This window comes from Momordica charantia (genome assembly GCF_013281855.1).
Source record: "Momordica charantia cultivar OHB3-1 chromosome 6 unlocalized genomic scaffold, Mcharantia_2.0 BLBB01000006.1, whole genome shotgun sequence".
Taxonomy (NCBI): domain Eukaryota; kingdom Viridiplantae; phylum Streptophyta; class Magnoliopsida; order Cucurbitales; family Cucurbitaceae; genus Momordica; species Momordica charantia.
The window spans coordinates 28,359,926-28,376,946 of NW_028275164.1; the positions used below are offsets into that span (position 1 = coordinate 28,359,926).

General features: G+C 36.0%; 1 protein-coding gene across 1 annotated transcript; it reads left to right on the forward strand.

The window, feature by feature from the left end:
- Window positions 1-453: 453 nt before the first annotated feature.
- On the forward strand, window positions 454-15,234 carry LOC111024636 (sterol 3-beta-glucosyltransferase UGT80A2). The gene is made up of 14 exons (XM_022302371.2): window positions 454-872; window positions 2,904-3,088; window positions 4,151-4,393; window positions 6,156-6,267; window positions 7,249-7,419; window positions 7,815-7,878; window positions 8,021-8,078; window positions 8,204-8,381; window positions 8,594-8,724; window positions 12,448-12,550; window positions 12,709-12,785; window positions 14,180-14,227; window positions 14,311-14,460; window positions 14,712-15,234. The coding sequence occupies exons 1-14, from the start codon at window positions 695-697 to the stop codon at window positions 14,877-14,879; spliced, it is 1,866 nt and encodes a 621-aa protein (XP_022158063.1). The 5' UTR covers window positions 454-694; the 3' UTR covers window positions 14,880-15,234.
- Window positions 15,235-17,021: the final 1,787 nt, after the last annotated feature.

Consider the following 17,021-nt stretch of genomic DNA (forward strand, 5'->3'; position numbering starts at 1 on the left):
TTTTAAACTAAGTTGGTTAATTTACAAAGTTGTCCTTATATTTTCTAAAGTTCACAAGTCACGAGCATATTAAATATAAACTATGAATATTCATGAACCAAATTTATAATTTAATCAATTAAGTTTTCTTTTAACATGAGCATACTAATTGATACATATTATTTCCCAACTAATGTTTTAAAGAAGCCATCAAAATAAGAAAGAGAAATACTTTTTGAATGAAATAAAATCAAAAGAAAATAGGAGCTTTAGCAACAATTTTTTTTGGAGAGAAAAAATGTTTTAACCTTAATTGAAAAAAAGAAGGCAAGTGACCGAACCCGCCGCTGGGTCTCGTCCGGTCGCCGTCTTTGACGGCGGAAGACGACAGAGGAAAACACCACGCAAAAGGAAATCACGTGCCAACTGCCACGTATCGAATCGAACCCCAATTACAACATAATTGGCAATTGGCATCCATCACAACTCGCCCACCAACTCAACTCGACTCGTGGATGGGGAACGTGCTCTCCCTCTCGTTCACCACAGTCCCCTGAAAAAGGAAGAACAAGAAGAAGCAGAAAAAGGCACAAACACAAAAAAGGTGAAAGATTCCTCTGTTTGTTATCATTTCCTTGGAATCAGAACTTTCTGTTCAGTCCCCTGTCCAGATCGTTGGATCTCAATTGCGTCGCCTTGTTCCGGCGCCGATGCGATGAGGCAGACGCTCGACAGGCACCAGAGCTCGTCCTTGAGTTCCTCCGAAGTTGAAGTCAGCATGGAGCAGGATACGAGGAGGGAGAATGGTAGTGATAGTAATGGAATGGCGAGCAGAGAAGTTAGAATTGAAGATAGCCTTGGTCCCGAAAAGAATGGCGGCAATGACTCTCCAGGTTTGTAGGTCATGGCGTTGTGAAAATTGTACTTTGATAGCTTAGTGTCGTTGGCTAATACTCTGCAGATGGATCTCTCGTGTCTCCTTTTTTTTTTGTTTGTTGGTTCGTACTCGATGTACTTCTTAATCCACACCAGTTGTCGACCGTAATCTTGTGAAAAGGTTGAGATTAAGCTCGTTACACTGTTAGTTCATGTTCCGAATCTTGTTGCTGTTGTACTCCGGTTCAGTGGTGTCGGCTCCTGTTGCAATTTCACTTTGATCCACTTTCCAAATTATAATTCAAATGCAGCTATTATATCTTGCTTTGATAATTACGTCATGGAGCTTAGACTGTTGTGATCCATTTGGAAACGAACGAGGATACTGATCATCTATATATCCGTAATATCCTCCATCTATTCGTCGAAGTGCTCCAAATTCCACAATACTTCTGACATTTTATTGAGGAACTTATCTGGTTTTAGTTTATTTGGTAGAGGGGAAGGAAACAGTATTTTGGATCGATTCTGAAGTCAATTAATGGTTCAAATTAATGGTTTTAGGTAGTCAGACGGTCCTGGGACGAATGTAACTTGACTTGCATTGACAGTGTTTCTTAGATCTTTGCCAATTGGGAAGCTTTTTTGTAATTCCCTGGCTTGTGGGAATATCTCATCTCCCACTTTTGTACCTCCCTTTTGATAATGAAAGTTTAGTTTCTATCATTAAAAAAAAAAAACTTGCATTGATATTGGACGATTCATGCAGGTGGAAGAAAGTAGATAGGAAGCTTAGATAAAAGCTAAAATTTACTAATCATGATCCAAACACATCGGATAGTAAGTTGCACTAATACACTTTTGAATTACTTGAACTATCAACATTACTTAAAATGGTTAACCAATGTCTTTAGATGTCATTGAGCTACATATCTTCTTCAACCTAACTTATATATTGTAACCACCATATGTTAGTAGTATCTTCCAAATGCTAGTTTGAATCAGAAGTCAGAGTTGACTTTGTCTACTTAGGAGCATGACTCAATTGACTAGGCTGAGCCATATTGGTGAAAAAATATAATTTCTCATCATTTTTTTACAACACAATGGTGTCACCGGGTCATTGTAAACTTTGCCAAGCTTTGAACCTTGAGTTGTACTATATTATTTCTTTTGTGAGGTATTAATCTTCAAACAAGAAAATGAATAGGGTATAGGCTTGTCCAAGGTTGTATCACGTTAGGACAATAGACCTCCTCGCATTTCCACTATGGTATGAATGTATGATATTGTCCACTTTGTGCATAAGCCTTTATAGTTTTACTTTGAGTTTCACCAAAAAGGAGACGTTGTCCTCTACTTCTAAACCAATGGATTTTCCCCTTGTTTGGCCAATATAGAACTTTGGTCGCATTGCCAGCCTATCCCTTTTATGCTTCCACCTTGTAGGTTTTTTATGGCATTATTAGATCTTAAACCTCTGTTTATGTCCCAACCCAGACTTCACATGTCAAATCACCACTTGGCGGTATAGAAGTAATTTTGATTTGGTATTTTGTTTTTAAAGTATGGTGCGGGATATACTTTCCTCTCAATATATTTTGTTTTAAAACTTTGTTATTCGATTTTGTTATTTTTATGCACATAACAACTGGTGCTGAGATATATGTAGTTGAAGTTGTGGTCCCTTCAATTCTCAAAAAGAAAAAAAGGTTGGCCTCCTTTATCATATTGTAGATAGATAGCCTGAAATTTTTATTAAGATTTTTTGTGCCCTGTTTCTGTGTACCTTTAATTTATTTTATTTTATTTCAATTTATCACAAATTAGAATTATTATAGATATAAAACACTTGGTATCATTTTATCGATATAGCATCTTCCCCTTCACTTTTTTTCAGATATAATTGGCGGGTCTTACATTTTTTTTTTCTTGACATGTTCATCTAAATACCAACATTATGGGAGAATTATGCTTTCACATTAGTTTTATTTCAAGAATCAAAATTGATAAAACCACTGGGATATATGAATTTTCTTTTAATTCAGGTATCTCCAGCAGGACTCTTTTTAAAGTCAACACCATGCCAATACAGACATCAAGTGTTGACCAGTTGGAATCTGATTCAAGTCAGCATAAATTAGAAAGATCAAAGACTGAGATGCACAAACATAAGTTTCTTGCTGAAGAGGCAGCTAAAATTTTTGATGACAAGATTCCTGTTCATAGGAAGGTATAATACTGCAGAAACAATAACAAATTATTTTGTCTAACATAAGGTACATTGCAGATTACAATTTAGCCCTGTAGGGCTACACCTAGAAGTTTTATGTTGTTCTCTATTTATTCTTCTAATCAGAAGTCTGCAATTGTTTTACTCTAAACATAATTGCATTTAGATAACTCCATTTCAGGTATATTGGAAGATACCTATTTGGTGCAAACGATGAATTTTAATTAATGCTTTATAAATTGGCCACTCCTTGACCACTCCTTGATTATTGAATCAAATGACCTCATCTGGACGCTGAGCATTGCAGTTTAACAATACCTCCTATATTTTGTATATTCTTCTTTTGTCTAGAGAACTCCTAGGGTCACTCTCGAAAGATTAATTTAACTAAAATGATGAAATAGGATAATGTAACTGATCTCGGAAGAACAAATTCTTAGAAATTTTATAATATTCTTCCCAGACAAATAAGCTGAATATTTAAAGGTATTTTTGACAGATTGTACCTGGTATTACTCGTAATTGAACAGTATAGACAATTGCCCCACAGTAAATAAATAGCAGCAAAAAAAATCCAAAAGAAACCTCAAGCCTTTAAAGTTGACTATGATTTACACCAGCCTGCGTCGTATTTTCTCGAATGAAGAAAATGTTAACACTTTTGGGCTAAAGAATACCCTCTTTCACTCTTCATGTGAAACTTTAATCTACATGGTAAGGAATGAAATCAAGATTATATTCATTGTTTCAAACTATGTTTGTTGCTTTATAGGAGTTTACCAATCACGTTAATGTTAGACAGTTAGCTATATACTATGTCTTTGAACTTTTCTGCAAATGTGTTATTTCTTTTCGCATTCATGGTGATGATTCACATTTAAAAATTTTTCTTTATGACATTTTTAACTGGCATGTTTGCAATGAGAAAATGCAGCTTACATTTTTTTCTTTCTACTGGCGACGCCGTGGTGCAGAACCCAGAACGTGTTCCCCCTTTGCTTAAAAATTACTGTAAAATTCCTAGAACAAGGTTTTCTATACTAACTTTTTAAAACCGTACAGCTTAAATTGTTAAACAGAATAGCCACGGTGAAAGACAATGGAACTGTGGAATTTGAAGTCCATGAAGACATTGAACCTCATACTCTTGATGTTGGACCAAAGGAAGCCTATCATGAAACAAATGAAGAAGAACCTCTCGAAGCAACAGACCTCCAGGATATACCACCTCTGCAAATAGTAATGCTTATAGTTGGAACACGTGGAGATGTACAGCCATTTATTGCAATTGGAAAACGTTTACAGGTATGGAACTTTTATGAGTATCTCTTTAATTTTGCTTACTAAACAATTTATTTTTAACGTGTTTGGAGCTCTTCAGTTTATAGTTTTCTCCCAGCGGGGTGTCTGACCTTTAGGTTGTTTCCTTTTGCTGTCTCAAAATATATTTTCCGATTCTTATTAGAAAAAAAAACACATTTGGATCTCATTGGTTAAATGGCATAAAAGCTACTAAAGAAGCAAGAGAACTTTTTGAGGATATATAGAGACTTTGGGTTTGTAGGGAGATATTTGGTTCCCTAATGGCTTGGCTGAATGATTAAGGTGGTAATTTCTTCAAAGAGAAGAAGAAGTATCATTTGGTGTTGCAGTATCATTGGTGTTCTCTTTCTGAGCCATTCTCACGTTATTCACTTTCTCTTATTTTTAACAGTTGTGATGTTTTTATTTGGCCTTGTAATTCAGTTGTTTAGATTCTGTATTTTTATCTTTATGTTTCTTTTTCACTCTTTCGAGAGTTTGTATCCTTGAACAATTATTGTTCATTTTCATCTTTTCAATGAAAAGTTCATATTTGTTCAAAAAAAGAAAAAAAAGTATCTTTGCAATTTTTTAGCAGGTGTTAAGGAAATAGACAACCTAAGGGCAGAGGGTTGAGATCACCCTCCCCGGGAAACTAAACGATAGCAACCTTCCAATTTCTAACTATCAAGTATAGGTTATAATTACAAAAGAATTTCATGTGGTTTATAGACCACCACGAAGCAATATGCTATACATTGCTATAAAAAACATCCTCCAAGGACCTTTTATCTAAAAAACCTACTGTTACTTTCTCTCCAAATGAGCCATAATGCTCGCAGCACAATTCCGCTAAACAAAAGCCTTGCCTTTAAGAAGGCCTCCCCAAAATTTTCGAGGATCAAGTTATCAATCTTACGTGTGGGACAAAAAGATAACCTGAACTTGGTACATACAAAAAGCCCACACCTTGGCCACAAAAGCCTTCTTTATCTATTTCTTATTGAATTACCCTATTTCTACAACCATAGTCAATTTGACAGTCTATTTGTAACTCCTTGGCATTTTTGAGGCTTTGTTATGTATTTCATGAAATTCGTTTTCCTGTTAAAAATGATAGAAAAAACACTTTGTCTACCCTGAAAATCCGGTTTGGAAGATATTAAGCTTGGGTTGTCCAAGAGTCATTCTAAGGATAGTGAAATACTTTGTCCACCCTCTATTGCCTTAGATAAGGAAGCTCTTCTGCATTATTTTGAAGAAATTGGATTTAATCTTTGTGAAATAAAGCCGAAGGGTTCACGTTAGTTTTCGAGGAGATCTCTTTGTGGATTCTCATGTTGCTCTACTTTGCTTTGGTGGTGTTGGTAGGCTGACATTTTTACTTTGGATCTTGTTATAGGCTGAAATTTGTGAAGTTTTGATGGCTGTGGTTTTTCTTGGTTCTTTGATTTTAGCTGGTTTTTGTTCAGAGCCAGTGGTTGACATCTTTTAGTTTGGTGCCGTAGGTTTGATTGGAAACTTGTTAGGTTTGAAGAGCTTGTTTTGCTATGTTTTGTTATTTTGTTTGGTTGTATTGTTTTTTTCTTTTCACTCTCTGTGGGAGTTTGTATCTTCCAACATTTTTATTCTTTTCATCCATCCATGAAAATTTTGTTTCTTGTTAAAAAATGATAGAAAAAACATGCAATCAAATATTATTATAATTTTTATTTAATATATCTGAGGTAATAATTATTCTCATGTGTGTTTACAATGTTTGCAGGATTATGGTCATCGTGTTAGACTTGCTACTCATTCAAATTTCAAGGAGTTTGTTTTAACTGCTGGGCTGGAGTTTTATCCACTTGGTGGAGATCCGAAGATTCTTGCGAGCTGTAAGTTCACCATAAACATTCTACCTTGTGCTTTAGTGTCTTCCTGAGCTCAAGCACGTTAAAAGTAGAGGTCAGAGAAACTATTTTGGTACAATACTTTAATCAGCAGTTGCTTAATATAGTGCCTATGGAACATCTGGAGATCCCACAACTTCCTCATTCTTTCTTTTCTTCTTCTTTCTGTCCCCTCAAAATCTCCTAACGAGAAACAATTTCTGTTAATCTCATGTTAACCTTGTCAAGGCCAAGTTCGAACTTGCTTTATTTATTTTTATTGAAATTAATTCTTGATTATGCCCGAGTTGGTAGCAAGCAATGCTCCATTTCTTATGTATGATATTTCTCGAGGAAGAAAACATTATTGAAATAAGGGACATGTACTTGTGCTTTAGAATCATGTACGGAAAATGAAGAGATCAAATAAATGAGGAAAAAAGTAACATAAATGAAAAGAGAATCAGATTCTATTTGTAATGGATCAAAATTTTTTTGATTGCATGCTAGTGATCTCCCATTTTTACTTATATTTCTTTTGTCAGGAATTTTCACTTGTACCTGATAGAGGAAATTTGTTTCTCCTCTCTTTATGAGACCTTCCATTTTTATCTTTTATTGCTGGGAAGATATTAATTATGGTTCTCTCCCCTTGCAATTTTTATTTTAATTTCAATTGTTATCTTCCCAGCTCATGTTTGATTCATCATTAGATTTATGAATCTTAGTGCCCCGTGCAAGTCTATGAACAACTCTTTATTTGTACGTGGCTTGTTCAAAGCTAAGTGTTTCTTTTACTGTCACGAGCTGCCTTTTCTTCTGAGTTTAGGTATAATATGATGACAAATATTCTGCCAACCGTCCGATGATCTAATCATTCAAATGATTGAATATTTATCTGATTTACTTATTAACTTCTGTTAGAGAATTTAGACAATTGTTTTTCATTTATTGTTTTGTGAGCAATTTATTACCCTTATGCAACAGACATGGTGAAAAACAAGGGTTTCTTGCCCTCGGGGCCTTCTGAGATACCCATTCAAAGGAATCAAATGAAAGAAATCATTTATTCGTTACTTCCAGCTTGCAAAGAACCTGATATTGATTCTGGCATTGCCTTTGAAGCTGATGCTATCATTGCCAACCCACCAGCTTATGGTAAGACCCTCCCACTAAATATATATATACGCCCTTTTTTCTCTCCTAAGAAACATGAACTTTTACATCTGAAAGTTACAAAGTAAACCATTGTCCTTTAGAAGGAACAACAAAGAACAATGTTACCGCCTTCTGTAAGAGATAAAACCTCTCTCAGGTTTCATTTTGTTATTCTACTATGCTTTTGCTTAATATTTGTGGAAAGCATTAGTTCTCTTTACTTCTCCACTTTTTTCAGTCTTTCTCATCCTGGGCAGAGGGTTCTTGGAATGAGGTTGTAAGACGGTGGCACATTTTTCCATTGTCATCTAAGCTCATTTAAATTCTCGTGTGACAATCTAATTTGTTATTTTGTGAAGAAACTCTTTACAATTACCTCTTCAATGCTTCTATAGGACATACCCATGTGGCAGAGGCACTTAACATTCCAATTCACATTTTTTTTACAATGCCATGGACGTAAGTTTGCCCTAGACAACGTACTTTTGTTTTTCTTTTTTGACGGAGATACTATTACTGAGTTATATTGTATGAATACTACATTTGTGCCATGTGCTCTGTGAGAAAGTTTGAAACATGTATTATTTCCTCCTCTTACCAGGCCAACAAGTGAATTTCCTCATCCTTTATCCCGTGTCAAGCAACAGGCTGGCTATCGGGTAATTCTATCACGGCTGCCTTCTGCCTTTTCACACACACACACACACATCATGTTGACTTATTTTTTCACCTTCACCAAATTTAGTCAAATCTAGTTTGACCTTTGACTCTTTGTAATTTCCAGCTCTCATATCAAATTGTAGACTCCTTAATTTGGCTTGGGATACGGGACATGATTAATGATCTTAGGAAGAAAAGGTTGAGGCTACGACCTGTCACTTATTTAAGTGGCTCTCATGCCTCTGAATCAAATGTGCCACATGGATATATATGGAGCCCGCATCTTGTTCCTAAACCAAAAGGTTCATTCTTGAAATTATTAATTGTTATTGTACTGTAAAGCATTATTAACAAGTTACTCTTTAAGAAATTTACCGTGTTGTTTCATAATATAAAACAGCATGCTTGCAGGATCTGTAATTTTTTCATTTGGAAAAGAATATAGAATGTGTCATTCTTGATCATTAGCACATAGAATCTTATGGTTCTAGCTTTAAAACTTGGGTTTTTTCAGATTGGGGGTCTAAGGTGGACGTGGTCGGATTTTGCTTCCTTGATCTTGCATCAAATTATGAACCTCCTGAGACGCTTGTAAATTGGCTTCAGGCTGGTGACAAGCCTATTTATATTGGTTTTGGTAGCCTTGTGAGTGTTTCATATTACTCCCTCCATTCAATTTGATATTTCAGTTTTTAAAAGTTTCTCCTTTCTCTGCATTGAAAGCCTGGCTCCTCTTTTCTGGGGTGGGTATGAAAGAGGTTGTATATTTTTAATTTTAGTTTATTTTGCTATGGAATGAAACTCTTTTTTTTTTCCTTCCTTTTGGTTTAGAAACCTTAGATATATAAAACAAAAGAGCAAAACAGCCTAAGGGCAGGGGGAAGAGAGATCCCCTCCCAATTACTTAAGAATGAAACTTTCATTAAGAAATTAATTGAACAAAGTTCAAATAGATATCCTTCCATGTGATGTCGTGGAATTGGCACAATGGGTAAAAAATAGTGGTGAAGATGTAAATCGTTTATTCATCTGGTTCCCTCTTCTTGGAAGATGCCTTTATTCCTTTCAAGCCAAATGTCCACATTATAGCAAGAGAACCATTTAGTTATAGAACTTTAGTCTTCTCTTTTTTGAATAAGAGACAATTCATTGAACAAGAACCAAAAGAAACAGCCTAATGATGGGGGCTGAGACAACCTCCTCCCAAAAAGAGAAAAAACGAGAACTAAACGAGAAAGAGCTTTAGACTTCTCAATAAATGAATGGCCTAAAAATATTTGAATGAAGAATTCTTTTAGATTTTATCATTTTACGGAAAGACCCAATTGATGTTAAGCCTTGATCACTTAAAATGAGAAGGGGCACTGGAGAAACAAGAACTTGATACATTCATTGGTACCCTTTCACATATTGCACCACCATACGAGTAGAACTAAGAAAAACTTGGACTCCTAGACTGTATTTTATCATTAGTGTTAATCTGTTAGGCCCCCGATCGTAAAAACTCAGTAGAAAGGGTAAAGAAGTAATTGGGTAGACATAGGCCAAAACAGCCCAGAGAGAGAAATGCTTAGATAGGGGCAGGGGAGTGTGTCCTTTTAAGGGGGAAGGAATGTCGTTGTGGATCATCTTCTCCTCCTCCATCAGTTTCTGAATCTCGAAGTAGCGTTCAGCGCTGAATATCCACGCTTCGAGTTCTTCTCCTCCGAAAATAGGCATTTCTACCTTTTTGAAACGGTTCCTGTCATTCCTTTGGTTTCCATTATTGTTCTCGGCCACTTCTCCTGTGGTTGCCTTCCCTTTCAATGTCGAGGTCTCTCTTGTTACTGACGAAATAGGACGGGGACTCCTGCCGATTATCTCAGCCATGAACGCTTTAAGCGTTACGTGAATATTTTCACTCAGCTTCTGTTGCTCATCGAGCTTCAGGTGTATTGCCGTGATTTCTTACTTCACACCGGCGATTTCCTTTTCTACTATTTCACACCTAGTTTCTAGTTCTTTCACCGTCATTTTGATGGCGATCCTCCCAGCACCGAACTGCTTTGATACCAAGATGTGAGGTATCATCTTACTATTCATTGATTCAGATAAAAACAGAGTCGAAGGCTTTACAAAAGATGCCCTAAGGCAATACAAAAGCTACCCACCAATTCGAAAGGGTGGGGAATCTCTCCCAAACGCTAATGCAGTAGCAAACACAGAAAATGAAGATGATCCCTAACGACATTCCTTCCCCCTTAAAAGGACACACTCCCCTGCCCCTATCTAAGCATTTCTCTCTGTTGGTCGTTTTGGCCTATGCCTACCCAATTACTTCTTTGCCCTTTCTACTGTAAGTTTTTACAATCGGGGGCCTAACATCACCCCCCCCCCCCCCACGGACAGTCACCTTGTCCCTAAGGTGAAATTCCGGAAACTGCTTGCTGATTTCACGCACGAACTCCCGCGTTGCTTCTTCTTTTGCCAAACCTTTCAAGCTAATCAATGCTTCTCTTTCTTCTGTTGTCGTGTTAGTTTGGAAATCAAACACAGACTCGGGTTCTGCCATCCATTCCCAGGTTTCAGAGAGTTGACTCGGGATGTGTTGTGAGGTGGAGGACTCACCAACCGCCTTTTTGAGCTGGGACACAAGGAAAACTGGATGGACTTTCACTTCTGCTAGTGCTGGCAAATTCAATCGATAGGCCACTTTTCCGATCCTCTGTAAGACTTCATAAGGCCCGAAGTATTTGGGACTCAGTTTTTCGTTCCTTCGTTTGGCCAAGGTTCGCTGTCTGTAGGGACGAACCTTGAGATACATTTTCTCTCTAACCTCATATTCAACCTCCTGGCGATGCTTGTCCACCTGCTTCTTTATTCGGTCTTGGGCCTGCCTCAAATGGTCCTTCGACTGTTCTAATGCCTGGTCTCTTTCGACCAGCTGTTGGTCGAGAGTTGCATTCATTGTCTTCTGGTTTCTATACATGATCAGAGGGTGCCTGCCCATACACTGCCTGGAATGGAGTAGTGTTTAGAGACTCGTGATAAGTTGTGTTGTACCAGTATTCCACCCACGATAACCACTGGCTCCAATGTTTGGGGTGCTCACTGCTGAAACACCGGAGGTAAGTCTCCAAACAGCGATTGACGATTTCCGTCTGTCCATCCGTTTGAGGGTGGTAAGCAGTACTGCGCTTCAATGTAGTCTCTTGTAGCGTGAACATCTCAGTCCAAAAGTGATTGATAAAAACCTTGTCCCTATCCGATATGATGGACCTAGGGAAGCCATGTAAGTGGACTATTTCTTGTATGAACGTCGCTGCGACTCCCTTGGCAGTGAATGGGTGATGTAGGGGAATGAAATGAGCCAACTTGCTCAATCTATCGACAACCACGAGTACGGTGTCATTCCCCTGGGATTTAGGTAATGCCTCCACGAAATCAATGGTCAGGTCTTCCCATATCCGGTCTGGGAGAGGTATGGGTTGTAGTAGCCCTGCTGGAGCTAGTGCCTCTGTCTTGTTTCTTTGGCATATCTCACACTCATTAACATACTTTTTAACATCTTCTTTCATTCCAGCCCAATAGAGTTCGCTAGTCAACTGCTTATAGGTTCTCAAGAAACCCAAGTGACCCCCTAACACGGAGTTGTGGTACATATGCAATATGGCAGGAATAAGAGAAAGAGGACTTTGAGAGTACCAACCTGTTCTTGTAGTATAAGGTTCCTTGTTGCAGACGGAACTTTGTCATATTCTCCGGATCTTCAGTCAAACTAGCTATCACTTGGGCCAAGTGGGGATCGACTGCTACTTCTTGTCGAATGATCTCTGTATCGATCACCGCGGGGGCTGATAGCATTGCCAATTGAGGAGATTCCGACATTCGAGATAGAGCATCCGCCGCCTTGTTTTCCAGCCCTGATTTATATTGTATTTCGAAGTCATATCCCAGAAGCTTAGAGATCCACTTTTGATATTCAGGTTGCACTATCCTCTGCTCTAGCAAGTACTTCAACGCCTGTTGGTCGGTTCAGACAACAAACTTCTGTCCCAACAGGTAGGGCCGCCAGTGATAGCTAAAACTACTGCCATGAGTTCCCTTTCGTAAATCGATTTGGCCTGGTTTTGCAGTGACAGTGTATCCCTCCAGAAACAAAGACCACCTAGACAATTTGACCTTTCACATTTGATGTTAACTTGACATTCTGCTTATCTCCGACATTTTCTTTTCAGTTTCAATTGTCAGTAGCATCTTGAAACATCTCATGATATTACTAATTGGCGATCAATTTCTTTGATAACAGCATTATCATGTTCTCAAGAAACAACCTTCTTAATTAATAGGTTTCTCACATTCTCAACCTAGTTTTTTATTGTATGTCAGCCTGTTCAAGAACCTGAAAAGATAACCCAAATAATTGTAGAAGCGCTGGAAATTACTGGGCAGAGAGGCATCATCAACAAAGGCTGGGGCGGTCTTGGAAATTGTAAGTTTCTGAATTTCTCTCAGTATGTTCTACTGACACATCATATACGATTGTAACTAGCACTACATATGCACTCCCCTCCCCTGAAATTTTGTTGCTTGGAAAATATAGCTTTTGGGAGATTTGATTTATTTAGCTTAAATTTTATTTCTTCCCAGTGGCAGAACCGAAGGACTTTGTGTATTTATTGGACAATTGCCCTCATGATTGGCTATTCTTACAGTGCAAGGCTGTGGTGAGTCTGCATAGTTACAGTGCAAGGTTCTCCTTTTATTTGAAAATGATCATGTATCTGTACAAATAAGAGGTCTTCACAAAGTAAGGTTCAAGGATACATATCCTTCACCTGAAAGAAGCTGAGAAAACAAATAATCTGCCTCATTATTTATATTCTTGTTTCTTGTTTCTTTATATTTTTTTTTCAATTCAAAAAAATATTCTTGACCATTTTCTTGAGGAATTAGAATGGTGGACCTAGAATGGAGATTTATGGATCAAGTTGTTTTGTTGGTGGAAAGGCCATCATGATGATTCAGAACTAATTGGTGTGGCTTTTAGCTTGAACGAGTTTGAATGGGGGGTCCGAAGTCATAGTTGTCTCTTGTAAAAAAAAGTTCTAGGTGTTGGCATGTTTCGCTTGAGCACATTCTTTTTATGTATTCAGACCTGAAGTTGTGAGTTTCCTTTTTCATCTAATCAACAATACAATATACTAATCAAGAACTTCGATTCAATAATAAGCTAAACAAAGAGGTGGGAGTATAGTGAAAAATTAATGTGGAGCTTTCAGCCAAATTAGTTGAGGCAGAATGCCGAACCTTCCTATAGGTTAATGCACATGCAAATAAGTTAGATATATGGTTGTGAACGCCTTATTAAATTTTGTTCAGATTACCTTCTTTTCATCCAAAAAAATCACTTACAACAGCATACTTGGCCCCAGAATTCGGAGATGAAGATTTCTGGAGAGGTGGGTTGGAAATTTGAGAGAAGATGCAGATAAATTTGTGGGTTGAATTTTGTGGCTTAGCTTGGGTTGATAAAGGTCTGAAGAAGTATGATGTAATAAAACAAATTTGAAAAAAAAAAACTCAAGTTGTATTAGTAAATGAAGAAAATGAAAATGTATAAAGGATTGGGAGATAGGGTATCCGCCCAAACTCAAGAAATTAAAATGGATTTTTATTTTGACAGGAAACAAAATATTTCATTGATGTGAGGAAATATTACCAAAGATATGGAAAAAACAAACCCAAGCTATAGAGGCCTAATTTGCCTAAGGATAGCTGGCTCATTTAAGCAGGAAAGTTACAAATTTTGCTGGAGAATCTGTTCTACCCTTTTTTTTTCCTCTTCTTCTTTTTTTTGATAGGAAACTTGAGATATGTAATAATCACACAAAAATGGAATAAGCTACGGGCTTGGGTCTGTAATTTTGACCGTGATTTCAAATAACAGAAGGTTCATAAATACGTGTGAAGTTTATCAATATTTTTTTTCCTTCTGTAACTAAAAGGTTGGATATTATATAATGTATGCTATGACTATTTGCATATTGACTACGTTTGCTTGTTTTTAACCTGTTTCCTGCATCTAAAGGGTTTCCCCTATGTTGTATCTTGTTTACAGGTGCATCATGGTGGTGCTGGAACAACAGCTGCCGGACTAAAAGCTGCTGTAATGGCTTCACGTTGGAAAACTTGTCTTTTCGGTACCGCATGATTGATTTTTGCTAACTTTCAGTCTTTTTTTCATTGTAGTGCCCTACAACGATCATCCCTATTTTTGGAGATCAACCATTTTGGGGTGAGCGGGTACATGCTAGAGGAGTTGGTCCTGCACCTATCCCAATTGATGAGTTATCACTTGACAAATTGGTTGGTGCTATGAAGTTCATGCTAGATCCAAAGGTAAGTTTTGAATGGTTATGCTGATGCCTATGATGCCTATGCTGATTTTTTTTTTTCTTTTCCAGAAATCGGAACTAATCAAATTTGAATGACTTTCAAGATGCAAATTATTGATTATCTTTGCTTTTATTTAATTAATTAATTAATCTATTTGAACTCTTAGTAGGAAAATATGAAAAGAATAAGATGCTGTCGTAGAAGCTTTGCCCCTTGTTTTACGGAGATTGTTATGAACTTATGTGTCATTCCAGGTAAAAGAGTCTGCGCTCGAGCTTGCCAAGGCCATGGAGAAGGAAGATGGAGTAGAAGGAGCTGTGAAGGCCTTCTTTAAGCATTATTGTCCAAGAAAGACCGAACCAGAGTCAGAGTCAGATGAGCCAACCGTTTTCTCTATACGTAGATGTTTTGGTTGTTCTTGATTCTATGCCGTGGGAATTATCCTCGACGCGACTCTCTATTACGACTTTCTGGTAATAGAAGATGGCATGTCCCTGCTGCGAAACATGGGCAAATGTCCTGAGCAGTGATATGTTAGAGGTAAATGCTTATACTGTTGATAATCTCAATGATTGATGCATATTTTTATTTGTTGTTATCAGTATTCTTTTTAATTCATCTCTTCCTGACCTTTAAATGTATATTTTTTTGAGCCCTTTGTTGGTTTTATTGTAAAGTAGATATATGCAGGTTTATTAGGTGATGATGGTGTTTTCATCTTTTATGTTTCCTAAACAATGGAGTTGATTGATGCGGGAATGGATAACATTTGTGTTAGTTTGTGGATTTGGTTATCCTCTTTTGAAGTGGATAGAAAGATTTGAATTCTAGGGAAATTTATTAATTATAAGAAATTTTTGTTGAGGCACATTTTTTTTAACTCATGCATCATAATCATATAGGGAAGTTTATTAATTTAAGGAAAATTTTGTTGGAGCAACTGACATTCAAAATCTTCTTTCACATGATTATATCTCTGAGTTCAAATCTCCATGAATTTTCTTTCATTGTCCTATTTGATAATTATTTCCGGCTTGTTTGATAAGTTTTTAGTTTTAAAAAACAAAAATTAGATATGTGTGATAACTGGATTTTGTTTTTGGTTTTTAAGAAACAAAAAATCAAAACTGTGATTGACAACCAAATTTTGTTTTCTATTTCTAAAAAGTTAGAAAGTTGAAACTATAGGTTTAAGAGAGAAAAATCTATGGAGTAGAGATGACAACAGTAATGTCCTGCCCCATTCTCGTCCTCATTAAAATTTTTAATTCTTGTCTTCACCATGTTTTTTGATTATAGGAATCGAGGTCGAAGTTGAGGATTCCTCATTTGGAGATGGGATCTTCACGTGACTGGTTTAATAATTAATTTTAGATTTTTAAGATAAAAAGTAATAAATATATATAATTCATATATATTTTACTGAAAATTTATTATTATTAGTATAAATAATTAGCTTTAAAAAATATTCAATATTTTTTTCATAGCAAGACAATTAATAAAATATATATTAGTTACTTAAAAAATGGAATTGGGAACAAGGTCGGTATATGGTGGGATATGCCTTCTATATTCTTAAAGTGGAGATTCGAGCCCGCAAGAGTCTCATTTCTAATGTAGATACATAAAAATAAAAGTTTGGAAAGATAAAAATAAAATTTTGAAAAATCAATGTGAGAAAGAGTAAATTTTTTAGAGAGAAAAAAAGTTGTAGACAAAAATTAGTGAGAAAAGTTGATAAAAATATAAAGTTTCAGGGGGAGTAAAGTTGAGGGGAAAAAAAACAAATTTTAGAAATAAAAAAAATCATAGCGAGAAAAAAGTCAGACAAAAGAATGTTAGAAAATATATTTGTTACAAATAAATTAATAAAGAAAAATATATAAAAGAAGTTGTAGTAAATGAGAATTGAACCAGAAAAATGTAGATAAAAGACAAATTGAAATATATATTTATTAGAGAATAAATTATAAATATTCGAAAAAATATTAATTTTTTAGAGAGAAAAATAGGAGTGATGTATTAATAAAAAAGAAAGAAATAGATATAGAGATAGAAATTTTGAAGAGAGCGGAAAATAATAATAACTATTTTAGAGACGATAATTTTAGAGAGGGAAAAATAAATTTGTTAGAGAGAAAAATTTATGTGAGGAGAAATTTTAAAGTGAAAAAATAAATTTATTAAAAATAAGTATGTAAAAGAGATAAAAAAAAAGTTGAGCATAAGAATGAAAACCAAAATTTAAAAAACAGAAATGCGTTTTTAAAAACTTAACTGACCTAATATCGTATTAAATGTAATTCGGTATATTCGGTATATTGCCCCAAAAATAACTAAGGTTATTTATACAAGCGAGAATAACTGAAAAAATATGCCAATAAAACTAACTAAATAACATAACTAACTCTTAATAGATTCTACCTGTCTAGGTTGAGATTATTCTCGGAACCGAAAGAATCGTTTACGTGGCAATCTCCCATTCCACCTAAAACATCTTTTATCATAATTTGTCTCTCACAAATACGAGTTTGGGTAATTCTTTTTCATTATAAATTATCTCT